Here is a 21,723-nt window from a genome sequence, read left to right as displayed (position 1 = left end):
TCACACTTTATCAAGCCATGGACCCCTTTAACTGGAACTCCACAACACACGTTTTTATGAACATCCCTGCTGACAAAAAACCAGTAGAAACCATCACAGAAATTCTAAAGGTTTCCACTACAAATACCATTACAAACCATCAGCTAACCATTAAAACCATTACCATTACTGGTCCTTAATGGTATCCACTAGACATAACATGGCACCAATAGAAGGCAATGGATTACCAGTAGAGACCCACAGGGACCATTACAGGTTCCATTAAAACCAATACAATTCCCATTATAACCATTAAATCCATTGCAAATTCTACGAGGGTTTCTATTGTTTGTTTTTGTTTGTTTGTTTTTTCAGCATGGATAATACAGCTATTCTAATTATTAGTCTCATTGTTCAAATGTGTACAATAATATTTTGGCGCTTTATTGGAGCCGTAGACCTTTTTGTTGCTGTATTTCCCAGGGGCCATGGTGGCTTAGTGGTTAGCCCTGTTGCCTCCCACCTCCAGGGTTGGGGGTTCGAACCTGGCCTCTGCCCTGAGTCCCCACGCTTCAAGGTACCTTGCCCCCAACCCCAGTCCAAAGACATATGCTGTAGGCTGATTTCCATTTCCAGATTGAATGAATGAGTGTGATTGTGCCCTGCGATGGATTGGTGGATGATGGATGGTGTGCCCTGAGTCCCCTCGGATAGGCTCCAGGTGACCCTGTGTAGGATAAGCAGTATAGAGAATGGATGGATGGATGGATGGATAGATGGTGTATTTCCCATAATATAAACAAATTAGTAGCCTAATTTAAACCATCAAGATCCTAATCACACAGTTAATGAACATGATCTTTATTTTATAAACACCTCCGTGAAAGTTTAAAGGCTGGCTCTGGCTAGTTCGGATCCTAAAGTTTCCAAAATAACAGGAAGTTTCCTCATCAGCTGTACAAGCAATGTTCTGCGGTTGCAGGAGCGTAGCAGCACTTTGCTTGCACAGCTGATAAAGAACTTTTGTGTGAAATCCCCTGTTTCTCTGGAAGTTTTTTTATTCAAAACGCCCAAATTCCAACCTAACAAATCAGCCAGTGGTCACAGTTCAGAAGTCCAAACGCGCCCCAGTTCTGCGGGAAAAACATGGATCTGGCAACTTAGAAAACTCGAGTTGCAACCCACAGATTACCTGACCTGTGTATAGTGGCCTGTGTCGAGTATTACAACACCTGAAGTGAAACCGCTGAGCGCGTGCATGTCAGAACAGCACGCCGCAGCAGGTAGTGTGCGGTTACAGCTCAGGTGTGTACTTTGACATAATATTAGGTGACGCTGCTGTAGTAGCAACCAGTCCGCAGAGACTGTAGCACGGTGAGATATGCTCACAGCCCCCGCGATGGGCGCGAGCCTTGACAGGAGTTTTCCGAGACTATTCTGCCAAAATGACGCAAGCCTTTAACACAGCTCAATCCGCGGATTGTGACACTACTCTCTCTCTGAGCGGAGGACACTCTCCGTCTCTCTCTCTCTCTCTCTCTCTCTCTCTCTCTTTCTCTTTCTCTCTTTCTGCCATTGTCAGTGTTTACTGGCTTTCAGAGAGGAGACGCAGCTCGCGCAGACATGGTCGTCCTCGAGTGGCCGGCGCTCGCGCGGCTTTTCGTCGCGTGTCTGACGTGTTTGACGCTGCAGCCGAGCGCGCGCGGTGTGCGAATGGTAAGTGGTGGGAAATGACCTGAGGGGAAAATGTTCAGAAATGCTCTCTCTCTCTCTCTCTCTCTCTCTCAGTTTTCAGTTTTCCATATGCTTTACTGGCATGACAGATAATTGTACAAAAGGATAGGGTAGTGTAAACACAGGATAAATACAAATATGAACCTGTTACATTACTTTATTAGTCAAAAGAAATACTTGTTATGTCTGCACTAATAGGTGTTTTTGTGTCAGGAAACAAATGGTGGTATGGTGACCAGGTTGGTGATATAGTATCTAGACTAATTATCTGGGTTATATATACATGTTATTGAGCTACATTTACATTTTACTCATTTAGCAGATGCTTTTATCCAAAGTGACATACATTGACATACTGGGAAACGAACTTAAACCTAACCACGCCACTGTTTAGCTGCTGAAGTGCTAGGCTTAGTGTAACAACAACTTATTTAATGCCCTCTTATATTTAATACTTAATGATAGCAGGTAATTAAGTAAGGAATAACACATGACAGACCATGCGGTTATACGGATATGATGCACGCAGAGGGGTGTGATATAGCACAACGTGCAGCAGAGTGCATTATTTTCGGATAACCGTGCAGCCTGGAGTGTGTTATTCTGCTTTTCAACAGTGACTGGCCAACGATCACAATGTTTCATTTATTAATGTTGATTTAATGTCGTGGAATGTCCGAGAGACAAGTTAGTTCTTTTTATCACGTTATAGTTGCGATAAACCGTCATTCTCTCACCAGCCTCTCTCTCTCTCTCTGTCTCTCTCTCTCTCTCTCTGTCTCTCAATCTCTCTCTGTGTCTCTCTGTCTCTCTTTCGCTCAAAAAACGCAAACTGTCACTTTTACGGAGAAACCAGAAAACGTAAACTCCTCTGTCCTGAAGACTTTCCTGAGCTGGGAAACCTTAACTGCTTCAAAGCACTTATAACCGAGACTCCTTCCATAAATGTTAGATAAATGTCTCCTAAAAAAAGTCACCAGACGAAAGATTAAATATTTTACTTTGTTTAATAATTTTTTAAAAAAAATCTATTTATTATTAGTCTTAGGTTATATGTCTTAACATATTAACGATTACACGCATTTTTATGTCGACCGTCCACCATACAAGTCCCTGTGAATGAGCTGTTGCTATAGAAACAATAACATATTATAGTAAGCGCATTAATATTAACCCATATTTCAGCTGGAACTACTTTCTGAGCCACGCTGTTGTACGAAAATAATGCACACCTTCAGATATGAGAATTCAGCAGTGCGTGGTATAACAATATTGAACTATTTATACTTATTCTGTATTATTTAGGTAGTACAATTTAACAACTTATTTTATGTCGGTATTAGCAAGCTACTCATTTATGTTTAGCTAACGTTCTTCAGTGAGAGTTTCACACTACAGTGGTAGCTAGGTTATTTAATAGCAGTTTTAATACTTTTAATAGCAATAAAAGTTTTCCTTTTCCCTTTTTAGGAATGAATGGCTTTCCATGTTTAATGTTCATTTTATTTTAATCTCGCAAATAATTAATGCAAATATTTTAAGATAAGTAACATTACTGATGTGGGATATTTTAACTCATAAACAGTGTCTGTGACATCTGTGACTAATTCGACAGGGTGGACGATGACAGTCACCTTTAGTGATGCGCAAAATGATTCAAGTCATTTAGTTCAGTACGCTAAAATAATTCAAACAACCAGTTTGTTTAGTTTTTTGTCTTGCCATTCAGGAATGTTCTATAAAACATTTACTTCCATTGCTATTTTTTATTAAATCGTGATTATCCTCTGTTTAAGTGCGAATCAGAATGAACCATGCCAAATGAATCTTTTTGATTGAATCTTTGATGATAGGGATTACTGATTAGATTATTTGCAGGTTGGACTAACTTCTCTTTTAGATCCAGAAGAATCGTTTGAAAGGATTGTTTCAGAAAGATATTTGTGCCCTGCACATTTACTAGTCACCACACCACAAATGCTTTCAGAGAATGAAATTTTATGTAATGACATCATTTTGATTCAAGTTTCTGTTCTTTTTTTTCCTGTTTCTCTATCCACATTGAAGCGCAGGCAGCCTCCGGGTATTGAGATCTTTACCTCCACACAGTCAGTTACTGCAGGTCAAAAAGGTATGGTGGCTGCTTGAAAAAAGAATGTGACTGAATTAAGTTAAAGATTGATGAAGTTAAAGATTTTAGATCTTGTGTGAACAGTGCAGGGTTTTCAGCTTACACTGTGATGTAGTGCAACGGAGAGCAGTGCAGCGTTAACTATTTGTCATTAATGGGTGTTAATGATTAAAAAATATTTGATGCTTTAGGATATGTTGCATCTTGTCTTGTAATTTCAGAAGGTGTTCTCTGTGTGTGTGTGTGTGTGTGTGTGTTTTTCAGTCCTCACCATAGAAGGAAGGGAGTGTAAGTTTCCATTCAGACTGGGTGGGACTCTTTATCATGAGTGCATTACACTGAGCTCTGGCAATCAGTGGTGAGTTATTCTACATCATACATGACACACACACATGTTTGGTAATGCAAATAATTAATGCAATGCCTACACCTAAATCTAACTAGAACCTTAATCTCAATAACCAACAGGAAAGCTTTTGGGAACCTCTTTTAGTTTAGGGTTTTTTGTTTGTTTGTTTGTTTGTTTTAAAATAAAAAGCCAGATGTCCCCACAAGGCCAAAACGGTCAGATATTCCTATCCTTGTGGACACACACACAAAATAAATCCACAAAATTAGTCTTGTATATAAGCAATCAGGAAACCTCACTTATGCAGAAGCACACACACACATACACACACACACACAAATTTCCACTCAAACTACATCTAAAAAATGCACAAAAGCCCTGAAACTAGCCCAGATAGTTCAGGCTTTGGATAAGGGAGACACATCTTTCTTGTTTTTCTCAGTCTATGCATGGGAAACAAGTTCACAGTGGTGCTCACGCATTTCTGATGCATCCCATATGCACATGGCATATTCACATTCATTCATGTTCATTGTTCTTAAATGAACGTAGTCCATCCTTAAAAAGAAATTCTTCCCAACATTATAACGAAAAGACCTAGCAGCAAGAGTGCATCCCAGCTTCGTAGCACATTCTGATACCATGTCTAATGAAGTTTTCTGATATTATTCAGCACAAATCCAGATAAAAATTAGGGAGAGTTTCACCCTGTGTACAATTCTGACATGACTCTCACTGAATGGCTGGAAATAATTTACAGTCTAGGCTGTAAAAAAATCAGCCCCAGCTTTGCTTCTTCATACCATTCTGTGTAATTTTTCTTACAAGAATATGTGGTGCTGTCACACTCGAGTCCACGATATTCTCAAATCCACATGAAGACAGCAAAAGCCTTATATTATTTTTAAAGCATACTTACAGTATATCAACCATATTTGGAAATATGTATAGGAATAAGGCATGGTGGTGCAGAATGTAGTGTTGGTTCCACACATCTGCAGGGTCCAGGGTTCAATCCTGAGCTCTGGCTACTGTCTCTCTGTGCTGCCCGCTCCCGGTTTGGGTGACTAAACACTCAACACTCTGGGCAGTAGTGTTTGTATGTATGTGTGTGTGTGTAAATGGTTGTTGTGGTGAGTAGAAAGCCTTTGCTAATAGTCTTCAGTATGAAACATCACTTATTTGGAAGCCATCTAGGGATTAAAACAGAATGGTATTCTGTAACCACTAGATCTTTCTGCTTTAAACCAGTTATGTCTGCATTCCTTGAATCCCACAGCATTACACTATTTAGTGTTTTCCCAGGCTAGCCACCTATAATATACAGTATAATACAACTCATATCTCCCAACCCTGTATCTGTTTAGATATCTATGACTATACCTAGAGTCAAGCTTAAACTAAAACTGAATTGTATAAACACTGACATGAGCCATAATGTGTACTACATGCCACTGATGCTATTTGTTAGTGGGTTTTTTTTCTTTCTTTCTGTTTTTTTTTTTTAGTTGTAGTCTGTCATTGGTTGTCATTTGGCTTGTGGTTTAGTTTAAAAGTCTGCAGTTTCCTAATAAGTTACCCGAAGTTTAATCACCATAACATCTGCTGATTCACATTCATTTGTAGAGACTCGGAACTTATCAGGTTGTGTTAGCTGGCTAAACAAAAGGCAGCCAGAGAACACAAATTGGTTAACTTGTTATTGATAATGGCAAGCGAAACGTAGACATGGCAAGCAGTTCACAGGAATTTATATAAAGGTTTATTTATGAAAGAGTAAGGTATGTGAGATAGCCATGCTGACTGATTAGCGGAATATTGCTGATAACTTTGGTCTTGCTAGTTGAATTACCATGATCTGGTAGGTTTGTGCTGTTAACCAGCAAGCCTGAAGCCACAATCATACTTAGGCATAACCATGTTTGGAGACACGAAAATACCTTTGTTTTAGTGCAGTTACCAATAGCCATGACTAGTACTTTAGCTATGTCTGCTTTCACCAGCTTTTTTAAGTAACTACAGCAAAATTTTGTACTTTGGTAGATCTGTTGTTCTTACTATTCTGTCCAAGTCTGCTTCTAGTTAACTTGCCCACCATAAACAGTAAAACAACACACAAGTATTTATAGTATTTATACCATCTAATGCAGCCTGTGAACTGAATGTGTAATGTTGGTTCTTTATGGAATAATTTATAGTTGGGACAGGTGGGTATAGTGGGGTTCAGAAGTCTGAGACTACACTGAAAATCTGGGATTTTTTTATTTTAAATTGGTAATAAACAGAAAGTTTTAGAATTTTTACCTATTTTAAACCAAGAAAGTAATTGTTCAATTTCTAGGTCCCTATTTAAATGTAAGCAAATCTGTAATATTGATCATTTCAACTGCTTTGTACAAAAGGTCAGATTTTCCTCATGTCTAATATCTTTTACTGAAGCATGAGTTCAGACGACACTCTGATGGGTTTGATCTAAAATGGATCAGGAGTTTTTGCACAAACTTGTGGAGTCAGTGCCAGCTCGAGCGCACACTGTCATTAAAGCAAAAAGGGGACAAAGCAAATACCAAAAAACTCTGAAATTCGTGTAAATATTTCAAAGATTCTACTTTACACTCAAGTTGTTGTCAATAATATAATTTGTAATGAAAACTGTTGTATTAAATTAGAAAAGAATGCAAAATTGAAGCATTTTCACTAGTAGTCTCAGTTTTTTGGACCCCACTGTATATAATAAAGGAATAAAACACTTTGGGACTTTGCTGTTATGGGAAAATAATCAATGATGGGGTGGTGTGATAACACACAATGCAAAGGAGAGTTACTGTTACCACCCCTAGTTGATTATTTTCAAATAACAGCATGTATAGTGTTTTATTTCTCTTATATCACAGCAGTTTGGTAATTATTACGATTATTAATTTATTAATGAGCGACTCATCATATTTTTAGCCATCTAATGTTGTCGAATGTCCATGAGACAAGTTAATTATCACTTCATAAACTGCTGCCGCATCACCAGCCTTTATTTTGTTCTCTGTGTTAAAGTTAGTAAGAAAAAAAACAGGTTATTATCATGTTACTTTGAAATTGTAAAGCCCTCCATCCTCAAAAGTCTCAAAAAACTCACTGTCCTACAAAGCGCTGACACTGGAAACTCCTTGCATAAATGTTAATTAAATGCGTCCTTGTTTCTTCTTTGTTAAATACCATGTTTTTTAAAATCTGTTTATTTTTATCATGTCTGCTTTCTGTTTAGATTGGTGGAAAGTGCTCCATTTTGTTTTCAGATTTACAGCTGTTCCATTTGTCTGACTGAAGTAGCCTTCTGCCATTGTCACATGCACCCATCTGGACTTTTCCTCCATTCCAGGTGCTCCCTCACCAACAACTTCGACCGGGACATGAAGTGGGGATATTGTAGTTCACGCACACGCCTCTTCAACAGTAAGGAAAATCCTTCTTCCTCTCTTACACACACAAAGCTGTGTAAGGTTTGCATTACTCAGTGCACAAACATGCACATTGTGGGTGGAATCTGTTTGTGCCGCCGTGCACTTGAGCAATAAGTGTAGAGGTGATGTAAAAAAAAATCTAAACACTCGATACAGCATGTTTAGATGAATGAACACGCTAACTCATGCAGCTGGAAGCACATTTTCCTGTGTGTGTGTGTTTGTGTGTGTGTTTGTGTGTGTGTGTGCTTTACTACAGAAGCACATGAAAGGTGCACTTTCATGTACTGGATGAGAATTATTCATCATTGTCCTAAATATTATAGATGGATGGATGGATAGATAAATGTTTCCGCTGCATAAAGTACCAGAACCTTTGCCACAAGAATAGTAGAGGTGTCCCGCATTAAACTACAAAATCTTAACATTTTTTGGACAGATAGCATATTGTTAAAATGACAAAGCTACACTACATGATACATGCATCATCCTGTTATATATATTTCTTGTGTTATAGCCATAAATAAAATTATTAACCAAAATTAACTGACACACAACATGCACTAGAAGTAGTCTTATTTTTATTTCAGGTGCATAACCATAGTTACATTGACTTTTTTTAATGTTATACTTTTATTTCACCATTTCCCTACTGTCTGAGCTGCTATTATAAAAAAATTAATCAACACCAACACAACAGTTAGATTTGAAAATTGTTGTCACCATCCAGTTGGATTTGGGTTAGTCATTGGAATATGGTCTGATTTCTGCTGGATTACTGTTTTTTTTTATGAATTTTTTTATGGGTTAGTCATTAATGTGAAATATACAATGAGGAAAAATAAGTATTCAGTAAGTATTAAGTATTTTGTTATTTAATATACTTACAGTGCATATATCCACTTCAGATTTACATACATAATGTCTTTTTACTTATGGTGCCCCACTCATTCAGTCGGTAAAGCATGAGACTCTCATGATCTGTCCACTGGGGTTGCATGAGCTAGTGCACTCTCAGTGCTGGTCCAAAGCCGGTCAAAATGAGAGGGCTACATCAGGAAGGGCAACCGGCGTAAAACCTGTGCCAAATCAAATATTAACAAAAAAAAAGTATGTATTCATAAGCAATAAACATAACAAAAGATATGTTTAAAAAAAACTAAATTGATAGGGAGAAGTATTCAGACATATCAAAATTTAGTGTGACAGCCCATTGCTTAAAAAAAAACATCTGTAGTTTCAGGTCCAGTTTTATCAGAAAAAAGGCTATTAGGTTGTACTGAGCATCTTGGAGAATCTTATTCTTCTGGAGACTTATTCTGTAGCATTTATGCCTTTTCTGCATGCAAAACCCAGCAGCCTTTATGTTTTTTATCTGTCATAAAATAAACATCTATAACAAAATTTGTACTAAAAAAATAGGGTGCCTAACATCCTTGCACAGTACTGTATATGTAAAGGTTACATCAAAATAAATCAAGTTCTAGATACTGTATAAATGCTGCAAATATTCGTTCTTGGGCAAATTACACCAGGTGGAATTCTAATAAATTATATATAAAGTTCTCAGAGACGACATTAATAAACAGCACTTGAATGGAAAACGCTACAGAGCCAGAGCCAGAGCCATAACCTTAGACATCCTTGTTAGAACAATTTTTTCCATAATATGAAGGTGGAAAGTTCATGGAGCCACAACTTATTGTCCCCGGACAGACACCGATTCATAACGCAGCCTCAGATTAATAGAAAGGAAGATAAAAGAGAAGACAGCAGTCATTTGAAAAGAGTTGCAGGATGACCTGAAAGCAGCAGGAACAACAGTGACACAGACAACAATAAGCAATGAACTGCACCACAATCATCTCTGTTCTCACACACCAAGCAAAAAAAAAAGCAGGACAGAGATGTGTGTCTAAAATTTGCACACAAGCATTTAGACAATTCAGAACAAAAACTAGAACTCCTTGGCAAAAATTCAGCTCATCATGTTTGGAGAAAAAAGGGTTGTGTGTATGAACCCAAGACCACCATAACCACAGTAAAGTATGGAGGTGGGAGCATTATGATACGGGTACTGGGTTATTACATGTCATGGAAGGAAACATGAAAAGATCGATGTGCTGGGATATATTAGAAGAGAATTTAATGTCATTGGCCAAGTACCTGAATTTGGAGAGAAAGTGGATGTTTCAACAAGAAACTTTATTTATAGAGGATTTTCAAACTGCATGTCCATCAGAAGGACATTGAGGCATTGAGGAAGATTTGTCAAGAGGAATGGGCCAAAATTGAACCACAATGTTGCAAAAACCTAATTACTTCTTACCGTAGACATCGCAAAGCTGTAACTGCCAACAACGGCTTTACAGTAAAGTACTAATATTGGTAATTTATGGTGTCTGAACACTTTTCTTCGATCATATTTGTTTTTTAAACATAACTTTGTTTGTGCTTTTGAATACATGCTTGCTTGTTAGTATTTATAAGTCAAAAGATATTATATGTGTAAATTTGAAGTGGATATATGCACTGGCATTATTTTAAATAAAAAAGACAAAAGTGTCTGAATTCTTATTTTCCCGCACTAATTGTATTCTGTGATTTTATGCAGAACATTCCCACTAAACACTGGACTCAGTTTACTATGACCCGTTACCTAAAATAATCATAACACCCCTGATCTAAGGATCTTGTTCCCGAATTGCATCATGTGTTTATATGACCAATATCCGTTAGCAACATGGCAGTTTTGTAAACGGCGTTTAGATTTGCCTGCGGTTTAAAAAAACAGTGACTCATGGAACGTCCCCATGTAGACCATCTGTTTGATGCAAACGCATTTACAGAAGTCATATCCTGACAGCTTTCTCTTTCTCCCCTCAGCTGCTTTCCACAGTTTCCGCAAGCAAAGCCTGTGCAATCCGAACCCGTGTAAGAACGGCGGGGTGTGTACTGCGGTTCCTTACCGGCGTTCGTTTGAGTGTGTGTGTCCAGATGCTTTCACAGGAGCCAAGTGTGAGCTGAGTGAGTGAATCACGCTTAAAAACCAAAACACACTAAAACTCCACCATTCACATCAAATATTTGCATTCCAGTGAAACTTAAGGGATCGACACATGCCCACATACCAGTTATTGTGTGTGTGCACAGATTGGAACTAGCCCTGGGGTAGATACTTCTAAATCCCTTTTCAGTTCCAGATTAGGTTTATGTCATAGTCTGGGGAAAAAAAAGGCTATGTGCATGTGTTATAAAGGGTTGGTTCACACCCTGTTATACTCCTCTATACTCCTCTCTATCATTAGGCTAATGATCAGGTTTCACATTTTACACCCTTTCCCATTCTCCCAGCTCTTTTATCTCTGCCATTTGTCTGTTCACATACGAGGACTGTCAGTTCTAAATTACAGATTGTGTCCAGCTCATCATCTGTGTTCAGTTACGAGGAATTTTGCATGGTTGCATATGTGCATTTTTACAACAATAGCCAATAGCCGTGTTTTTAATCCCAGATTCATTCCAGTTTGAGTGTGTTTTGCTCACACACTTTATTTGACTGTCCATACTGATTGAATTCTCAAATCCAGTCCGTACACAGAGTGTCCTCAATGCAAACGATGAGTGCCACGTGATTTGTGTTTTCAGACTTCAGTCAGATTTGCTTATACTAAGAATGCACTCATACACATGCATCTAAACCCAGCGTAGTCATTTCAACTGCTCCAGCTGACCCACTCATGAACCTGGGTCTGCTTCTCATTAGATCACAATAGATATTTAAATCCTATAAAATGCAATTCATGGACATTTTGTACCCATTTGTCTGCATTTCAGCTTCATTTTTCAGACATGAAACAAACATAAGAAAAGTCAGAACTAAAGCATTCTGTAGATTGTTTTGTCATTGTGTGACAAATTGAATAATCCAGTTTGGGAAAGAAAGAAAGAAAGAAAATGTTCAGTATGATGTAAAAAAATATGAAAATGCTTTAGCTGAATCATTTGAAGGGAAATAGACACTGGTTCACTGCTTCACTGTGCCTCACTGGTTGAATTACATGACACAGACCTACAATAGGACAAGGACAAATTAAAAAGGAATGGAAAATATATTTAAACCATTTGGTAAGTAAAGAATAAAACACTACAGGCTTGTGGTTATAGGAAAATAATCAACAGTGGAATGGTGTGACGTGGCCCGATGCAAAGCTCAGTTTGAGTCACCGTCCTGAAGTTGACTATTTTCCTATAACTCCACGTCCTGGTGTGTTTAATTCATTTTATACCACAGCAATTTGCTAATGATTACAATTTATTCCTAATTAAAGAACATGACGTGCTTTTTTTTATTAGTTCATCGTTATGTTAAATAAATTAGTTCCTGTTACCACTTCAAAGACACCTCACCACCCTCTATTGTCTCTCTCTTCTGAAGTTAATATGATCAAAAATGCAGTATGTCATGTTACCAAGAAACCATAAAGCACAAAGTCCTCTGTCCTGAAGATATTAAAAACTTAAAGTTACAGACTTACTTCTGACTGTTGCAAAGCGCTGACACTGGAGACTCCTTTCAAAAATAAATAAACGTCTCCTCACAGAAACCTGCACCATATCAACTTTTCTATAACAGCTCTAACCTTGTTGTTATAGAAAGTATATCAACACCTTCTGGCCAATCAGAATGGAGCATTCAACAGTGCTGTGATATAAACTTTTTTTTCAAATTATTCCTATAGGTTCCTAATATCAATTGACAGGTATTTTAGTAAGGTCCTGCAAAATCTTTTGGTGTCCGTTCAATCTCCGACCATATAAACTCATATCACATTCTAATTCAGTACCGTTTTTAGTATCATGCTTACATTTGGTGGCAGTATTGGTGAGTTTTTCATATTGGTCAGGGACTGATGGACTGAATTTCTCTTCTTTTGTCTGATTGATAGAAAAGTGCTATGAGCCACTGCACCTGAGGCATTACGACATCGGGGAGGTGTGGGGACGAATCCACCTCCGTAACGTTGAGCAGTGCGTGTGCAGCAGAGATGGAGTGTCTTGTGTGCGCACACGTTACAGAGGTAGTACCTTTGTTATAAATACACACACCAGCTCACATTTCTGTTGCCATTCTTAGTCTATTGTTTCTTTCTCTCTGTCTGTCTCTCTCACTCTCTCTCTCTGTGTGTGTATGTGGGTGTGTGTGTGTGGGGGGGGTTAGTATGTCTAACTAATCCCTGTGAGAATGAAGGAACCTGCAGAATAATTGAAACAACAAGAGAGGCGGTGTGTGCCTGCAGACCAGGCTACAGAGGACCATACTGTAGCATCTGTAAGTACACAAACACTGTCCACCCACACACACACACACACTCATACACAATCACTTATCACGTTATCATAAGATATATGTGTTTGTGCATCTGTGCATGGTTGTGGTTTAGCGCCAGAGGAAGAATGCTATAAGGATTCAGGTGTCCAGTATCGCGGCACCGCGAACGTTACACTCTCTGGCGCCCCCTGCCTGCCCTGGAGCTCAGACCTCATGTACAATGAGCTCTCGCTGGACACCGTACACGACGCCTCGCAACGGGGACTCGGGGACCATGCGTTCTGCAGGTTAGAACAAGTGCATCGTATGCATATGCATCTGCTACAGGGACAACCATAACTTAACACAGTTCCAAATAGGATTCTGTATAATATGAGATTTAATTGAGTGATAGTAGACAACATCAACGAACAACGACAGTGTTCAACTCGTCATTAATAGAAATGCCAAACAGCCCTATGTTTCCAAAAGTTACGTCACTATGTTTGCAGTTGTTCGTATTCCAAACTGGGTTACACAGGTACTTAAGTTCTTAAGATTTACTTATGTACTTAAAATTTTCTCCATTCAGATTGTGCAAGTTGTCTGTGTTGTTCACACCTTTTCAGATTTTTCTTGAGTAGAAACATCCAAGACAGGCGTTTTCAATAGCGTCTAGACTGTATTTAACCATAAGCACTTCTCCTTAAGCTTGAAAACAGCTCGGGGAGAGAAATTGCAAATTAAAGAGGCAGATAATGTCTTTTTTTTCTTTTCTGTGCTGTCAAATGCTGTCAAAAAAATCAGAAGACAAATGAAAAATAAAAATGATGATGAATGATATATGAATGAGATGTTAAGCACTGAAATGAACATCTGGTAGGAGTCTAATATATTGCCTCAATATTGCTAGAGAATTAGTCCTAGTTGCAATGATCACATTAGTCATTGCAAATTTGGTTTAACAATATGGCTTCCACCCTCACTATTCAGTAACATATAAAATAGCACTTGATCCAGCACATCCTATTATTTTTTTATATTGTTTAAATGAATCTGCATTCTGTTGCCTAATTAACTAACTAATTAATTTATTTATTGTGTCATATTGGTCATATTTAAAATTGACCTTCTAATTTTGTCCATAGTTGTAAGTTGAAAGAATTAATTTACTGAATTTATCGCCCAAAACAAACATTTCGGCATGATATAACGTAGTTACATCAGTCTGGGTCAATTCAGGGTCAGAATCATGTGTAACTGATAAACACCTCTATTTGTGGCAGACTCCACAGTGCGTGCCTGTCTCTCGTGTAACTGCTGAATAGTGCTTGAGTCTGTAGTTTCATATTAAATCCTCACTACGCATGTACAACTCCACTGTGAATACGACCCATAGCCAAAAGTGCAAGTACTTAGATAGTAATGAAGAAATGTTTGAGAACCATCTTGTAGTCGAAAGAATGAATTTATCTGCATTCTGATTGGATGATAAAATCGCTGTGTCAGCATTCTAACCGCATGATACCGTTACTGTTTTAAGATTCTGATTAGATGACGGATTTTCTGTATCTGCATTCTGATTAGATGATCACGTTACCGGTTATGGTGTATTGGCATAAATGCGGCTGTATTCCTTTGTAACTGAATGTATTCTGATTGGGCGTGTGGTTGCTATGTGGGTGTGGATGATTGTGTCTTGGCCTCACAGGAACCCTGATAATGACAAGAAGCCCTGGTGTTACACAATGAATAATGGAGTGATTTCCTGGGAATACTGTGATGTGCCATCTTGCCTTAGACTGTCATGTGAGTCAAACTGCACTGATTTTCTATCGCTATTGGGTATTGCAGATATTTCATCCCTCATATGTTCCCTTTAAATTACACACACAGAGAAAACAATCAGTTTTTCACCAGTAGTGATGAATGAAAAGTGAGGCTCATGTTTGAAACGGTTGACTACCATTCTATCAAAGGCAGAATTCTGCAGAAATGCACTTCATCTGAAATAATGTGTTCTAGCAAGCTGAGCATAAAATCTTAAGATGTTCAAAGTAAGTATTTCAGATAATTCTGCTTTAGGCAGAAATATTGTTTCCATGTAAGCCCCACACACCATCAGACTCAAATCTCAAATGGCCTTCTATATATTGTATATGCTCACTACATAGGAGATAACACCCCGATCAGGGCACTTTGGAAATTGAATACTTATATATACAATCAGTGCATGACATTGTTGCCTCACAGCTCCAGGGTCCCACAGTTTGAGCTCTGGTTACTTGCGGGTTCTCCGCTTGCTTCCTACCTTCCAAAAACATACATATATATGAATTGGCAGTGCAAAATTGCCCCTAGGTGTTTGAATGAGTGTGTGAGTGTGTGAATGGTGCCCTGCGATGGACTAGTGTACCATCCAGGTTTGTACTCCCACCCTATGTCCAGTGAACAAAGGGCTATTTGTTGAAAAAGTTTGGATTTAAATCAGGAAAAATGCAAATATAGATTTTTTTTTTGTCTTTGAATATGTAAATATTTTGTGTGCAGAATAAAACCTTTTATGCTTAAATCATGGCTTGTAAATAAGAACTGACTCTCTTTTCCTTTCATAGCTTCTCGTAAAGCTCCCACTCCAACCTCTCTTCCCGCTCCTGTGCCCAGTCCGAAGCCCAGCTGCGGCAGGAGACACCCAAAGCGAGTTCCTCGCGGACGAATCCTGGGAGGCACTTCGGCGATGGCCGGCTCTCACCCCTGGATGGCGGCGCTGTATATCAGTGATGAGTTCTGCGCTGGCAGCCTGGTCTCATCTTGCTGGGTCGTCTCAGCCGCTCACTGCTTCCTCCGCAAGTGTGTGTGTGTGTGTGTGTGTGTGTGTGCATGCTTTATTTAAAATAATACAGATTATAAGAAGTGATGAATTTGATATGGTCAGACATCAAACAGACACCAATAATATAAAACAAATACTAATCCCATCATCCAAATCCAAAATATTTTGCAGGGTCTATTAAGTCTTAAATCCATAGCAACAAAAATTGCCATTTTTGAAGATTTTTGGGAATGAAAAACCTTTTTTTCTCTTTTAAAATTGTTTACTGTGTGAAACTGTAAGAAACTCAGGGTACCATGCTCACAAAGCAAGTAAATTGCGCCACCTAGTGTCCAACAGTTTGTTGAGCTGCTGTTCAACACAGTAGAATTAATTTATAAATGTGGTTTTCACTGATGCTGTGGAAATACAAGGGAGAAATATAGGAATGTGTGCTTTACATTTATTCTCCAATAAATCATATGCTGAATATTTGATTTAGGTTGATAGTTTTTTTATTCCTGACCTTTTCCATCTCTCTCATTCTCTCTTTCTTCAACTCTCAGTCCGTTGCTGTCGACGGTGCGTGTAGTCCTTGGTCAGCACGTTTTTAATGACTCGAGCTCCAACACACAGACGTTTGGCATAGAAAAGTATGTGTTCTACGACCAGTACAATCAGTTCAGCCCAACAGTGCATGATATTGGTAAGTGGCCTTAAATAGCAAGCACAAAACTAGGAGCCTTGTTACATGACTGCATGTGCAATGTTTACAAAGATTGGTCAGAAAACGTTGATTAATTTTCTATAACATCAGCTCAGATAGAGTTTCGTCAGATACTAAATCAAATCACAACTAATTTACAGGGACTTGGTATGGTGGATGCTCCACATAATCTACGTGCTGTTATTTTACGAAGAAAAGGTTATAATCATTGATATAGTGGCGCTCTGTGTAAGGAGGTGTTTAATTTCTATTTATGGAAGAGGCGTCCAGTGTCAGTGCTTTGTAACAGGAAGAGCTTATGGTCATAAGCTGTTCCTTTAAGGTCTATTTCACCAGGACCGGTGAGAGTGAACATGTAGTGACTGTATGATCTAGTAATGGATATAAATACTGCATAGTGAAGAGTCATCGATCCCTGGACGATGACTTCTCACTGAATTCCAAGCAGGTCAGGTATCTAGGGTTCCCTGTTGTGCTTTGTGGTTTTTCTGTAATGTGCATTTTTGTCTTATTACCTCTAACAGAGAGAAAACGAGAAGCTGGGGACAGAAACGATTATTTATAGCTGCCATAACATAAGTGATAACAGGCACTAACTTGTTTCATGGACTTTCCCTGGCATTAAATGTAACTATAAATGGATAAAAAAATATGACATGTGGTTTTTTAATAAATGAAAACTTGTAATAGTTGGCAATTTGCTGTGGTGTAACAGGAATATGTCATGGATATGCCGACTTTGGCACAGGACTACGATTCCCATCAGCCACTGCACCTCACCTCACCGTATCTCATCACATGACTGTTTGCACCTGATTCATGAGCACTTAAGTCATGTCTTGCACAGCACACATTGTCTAGCTGCCGTTTGTTGTCATGTTGCACTCTCTGGTACATGTGTACATGTATGTCTTTTTGCCTTGAAACCGTAGTTTAGTATGATGTTATCACATGACAAGGAAATTTAAAATGGTCATACAGTTAATGTTAAACACCAGCATAGATACTGATGTTATTTTTAAATGCTGCAAATTTTTTTTAATTTAAAATTTTTCTGTTGATGATGTCAAGTGCAGTTTATGTTAGATTATACAGTATTTTTGTGCTGAATTACACTTTGCCCACAGCCAGATTACATGAACTGTATTTTTCTGAAGGTGGTAGATTTAATTACAAAATGTGTGTGTGTGTGTGTGTGTGTGTGTGTGTGTGTGTTTCTGGTTTACAGCCCTTGTGAAGCTGAAGAAGGTTAATGGGCACTGCGCTCGTAAAACCAAGTTCATTCGGCCAATCTGTCTGCCGGACGAGTCCATGACATTCCCAGACTACACATGCTGCACCATTACAGGCTGGGGACATATGCAGGAGAGTATGTGAACACACCCACACACACACACACACACACACACACTACACACAGCCTTCCTGCCATTTAACCCAGCAAAATGTCATGTTATTAAAGAAATAATCTAGCTTTATTCAGCCTTATGGTAAAAAACAAAAATGTGTAATGTGTAGACACAGGAATTTCGAAAGGTTTTCTTGTCCTCCCATTAAAAAAAACTGACTTATAATGGAAGTTGTTTATTGAAGTCCATCAGTAAACATTATGCAGTACATCTTTCTAGAGCGTTTTGAGTTAAATGCACTTGCAGAGGTGCCAACATGTGGTTTTGCCATATCATTTAAAATCACCTCTTGCGATGGTGAGACAAGAATCTCCTGAAAAAAGGAGGTCAGGCCAAACAACAAATAAAACTGACCCGGTGGAAAAGGCAATTCACTAAAGGGGAAAGGACATTCATACTATATGCCTCTGAAAATGGTCACTTTCACTTCACACCTTTATTTAGGTGAATTATGATCAGTGAATTCATGTTCCTCCATTTTGTGAGCCGATAGAAAACAAGATGGTGAGGCTCTGGCCTTTGGTCAGTAAATGCACAGGGTAGAATGTGCTGTTTATCCTTTCAGCTTGTTCTCTCTGCGGCTAAGGCTTTCTTGTTAGCAATGTTGGCACCTCTGGTATTTGTTAATTAAGCTCCCAATCTGTATGATGATGGAAAGAAGTTGTGGTTATGTGTTACTAAAAGGTCTAATCATACTTGGATAAAACAAAACCTGTTTTGTGTAATGATCAGAATTCCTTTTACTGTATTCCTAAAATATGTAAAGATGGATTAAAAAAACATAAAAACAGCATTAATAAGACATTCTCTCATGTCTGTCTCATCCTAAGTATTTTATTGTAAAAGTGTAATGATTGACATTTGTTTAAAATTGCATTGTACAGTATAGTCACATATTTTAATCATTTATTGCCAGAATTTTGTAAATGCCCCTAGATTTCTGGTATAACTGAGTTTCCAATGAAAACATTTTGTGTTCTTTCCTCAGTTCAGGAAAACATTCTTGTGCTATTCTGTCATACACTACAGATGTGGATAGAGATTACAGTGAATAACACTACTCTATTCCCCTAAGACAGTTTGTCTGCAGAAAGTGCATTCTCAGCACATTGAGCTAAATTAACTTGTAAACACACACCCACACACACACACATATTGTTCTCATATATAAAACATTAACACTTGCACTAACAAATAGGCTGCTGGACTATTAAACTAGTGTGTGTGTCTGTGTGTGTGTGTGTGTGTGTGTGTGTGTGTGTGTCTTAGAGGGAGACTCATACTCCTCCCTGAGAGAGGGAATTGTGAAGCTCATTCCATATGAGAAATGTTCCTCTCCTGAGGTGTATGGCTCGGAGGTGAGAGAGGGGATGCTGTGTGCAGGTAGTAACAACTGCGTGGATGCTTGCCAGGTAAGCGAACCATAATCTTCCAATGCAGTAGCATACTGGAGCCTGAGTAAAAGTGTTTAAAGGGGAACTTTAAACATACGCATTCAATAATAAGCTTTAACCACAAAAACGAGAGCATGCACTTATTACAGGTCTTAACCTCATAAACTCTTGGCTAATCTCTGAATCCTCTGGCTGGTCCTGGGACTTCAGCAATGTTGTAACACTGATAAACACTGGTACGATATTAACAGTTGCATTATGGGTAGCTACATTATAACAATCGCTTAGCTAAAAGTGACCCAATCTGAGTCACTTCCAAAAACTCTGTGGTCAATATACAATCACGGTCACTTTAATAGGAACACCTGTACCCTCATTCATGCAATTATCCAATCTGCCAATTACATGTAAGCAGAGCAATGCATAAAATCATGCAGATATAGATCAAGACCTTATGTTAATGTTCACATCAGACGTCAGAATGGGGAAAGAGTGTGATCTCAGTGATTTTGCCCGTAGCATGGTTATAGGTGCCAGATGAGCTGGTTTTTGAGTCTTTCAGAAACTGCTGATCTCCTGTGATTCTCATGCAGAACAGTCTCTAGACTTTATACAGAATGGTGTAAAAAATTAAAAAACATCCAGTTTTGGATGCAAGAAGGAAATGCCTTCTTGAGGAGAGAGTTCAGAGGAGAATGGCCAGACTGGTCTGAGCTGACAGGAAGTCTATAGTAATTCAAATAAGTACTCTTTACAACCCTGGTGAACAGAAAAGATCTCAGAATGCACAGGCACACTGAAACTGGACAGTTGAGGATTGGAAAAATGTTACCTAGAAAAATGCTAGAGAGTTGTTTAAAGGATTACTCAACTGTCAGTATTTTATCAAAACATTGTAGAAGTGAGGCATAGTCTCGATCTCCAGACCAGAAATTGAAGAAGGTAGTGTAGGACAGATTAGAACAGATATGTCTGGAGAAAAAAAAAAAATCGGAAGATTAGTAAGAAGATGGAGGCAGATATAATGGCTTGTTATACTGACATCATTTTGTTTTCTCTTTATTATTAATATCATTTTGATATCATTTTGTTTGTTTCACTATTAATATCTTATATACAATGTATATAAACATATATAGTTTGACTAGTTTTGTTACAAGTAATAATAAAAGAACATCTGTGAAACCGAACAGACTAAAGGTCATGTTACTATAACTTTCTTTGTCTTTTTAATTTCATTAAGTATTTATTTTGTAATATCATTATCTGTACCAGTGTAGAATAATGTTAGGTATAACAAATAAAAATTTCACCCCAGTAATGTAAAAGAAATGTTTCTGTGTGTATAGGGAGACTCCGGCGGGCCACTGTCATGCGTGCGTAACGAAGCGAGTTTCCTCTATGGTATCATTAGTTGGGGTGATGGCTGCGGACGAACAGGGAAACCAGGTGTCTACACCAAAGTCACCAAATACGTCACATGGATCAATCACATTATCCGAAACAAAAAATCCTCCAGGAAAAAAGGACTTTAGCGTGTGTATTAGCATGCAATTGCCATGTGTATTGCCCTTTTTTTTTTTTTTTTTTAAAGAACTGTGAATGAAGAGTATGTTTTATAATCTAATAAATTATATTGAAACCATGACTTGTTATATCCTCATGTCACTTGAATAAACAATGTCATTTTGACATAGACTTGAATGCCATCCACTGGTTGTGTTATTTTTGGGAATACAGGCTCGGCACATCAAGGTTTAGGTGCAGTCAAGTTTGTCTGCTTCTGACAGCTGTGTGATGCTTTGTGTAGCCCTTTTGTTTTTCTTTTTTAATTAAAGCATTTGAACTTTGACCCTGTTAATTGGTTAAATTCCAGCTTCTGGCAAGACAACTGTTTAAACATGGATGTGGAGTGATGGAAAAATAAAAACACTCAACAGCTGACAAAAATGACCGAATGAAAACCAGACAGTGATGGAAGAGCCATTATGGAGGTGAATACTGTTCTGCATTTCTTCACTGCACTGTGTAAGAACATTGTATAGTTTGCATTGGCAGGTAAATGGTCACATGACCTCCTGATGTGCTCCAAGGCATATCCACAGGTACATTTTGGAGTTGTGTTTGCTCTAAGGTTTGCAGCATGTGTCCTGTCCCTTTACTCTTCACTAAAGCATTATGGTCAATCAGAAATATTTGGCCAGTCGGAGTCCTCTGATGTTGCTCAGATAGGGTCACTTGAGGGTAAAAGTGACATTGCATATGGCAGGGGATACCCTATCATTATGTACACTATATGGCCTAAAGTTTGTGGATACCTGACCATCACACCTATGTGCTTGTTGAATATCCCATTGCAGATGTAGTCCCCCTTTGCTGTTATAATAATCTCCACTCTTCTGGGAAGGTTTTCCACAAGAGC

At 38.3% G+C, this 21,723-nt stretch overlaps 1 protein-coding gene across 2 annotated transcripts; it reads left to right on the top strand.

Annotated features, from left to right (window-relative positions):
• Positions 1 to 1,136: 1,136 nt before the first annotated feature.
• Positions 1,137 to 21,200, top strand: LOC113545718 (hepatocyte growth factor activator). Of its 2 annotated transcripts, none has more exons than XM_026945190.3 (14): positions 1,137 to 1,695; positions 3,781 to 3,844; positions 4,109 to 4,202; positions 7,567 to 7,640; positions 10,535 to 10,675; positions 12,598 to 12,729; positions 12,870 to 12,980; positions 13,093 to 13,267; positions 14,671 to 14,768; positions 15,575 to 15,809; positions 16,338 to 16,477; positions 17,727 to 17,867; positions 19,177 to 19,319; positions 20,651 to 21,200. In XM_026945190.3, exons 1-14 carry the CDS (start codon positions 1,603 to 1,605, stop codon positions 20,834 to 20,836), a joined length of 1,827 nt encoding a protein of 608 aa, XP_026800991.3. In that variant the 5' UTR covers positions 1,137 to 1,602; the 3' UTR covers positions 20,837 to 21,200. The 2 variants fall into 2 exon arrangements, with proteins under 2 accessions (XP_026800991.3, XP_053086666.1); XM_053230691.1 differs by having other exon boundaries at positions 1,141 to 1,695; positions 3,786 to 3,844; positions 20,651 to 21,197.
• The last annotated feature ends 523 nt before the right edge of the window (positions 21,201 to 21,723 follow it).

This window comes from Pangasianodon hypophthalmus, chromosome 28, assembly GCF_027358585.1.
Source record: "Pangasianodon hypophthalmus isolate fPanHyp1 chromosome 28, fPanHyp1.pri, whole genome shotgun sequence".
Classification (NCBI taxonomy): Eukaryota; Metazoa; Chordata; class Actinopteri; order Siluriformes; family Pangasiidae; genus Pangasianodon; species Pangasianodon hypophthalmus.
The sequence above is the reverse complement of the archived record's forward strand: the minus strand, read 5'-3'. Positions and strand labels throughout refer to the sequence as shown.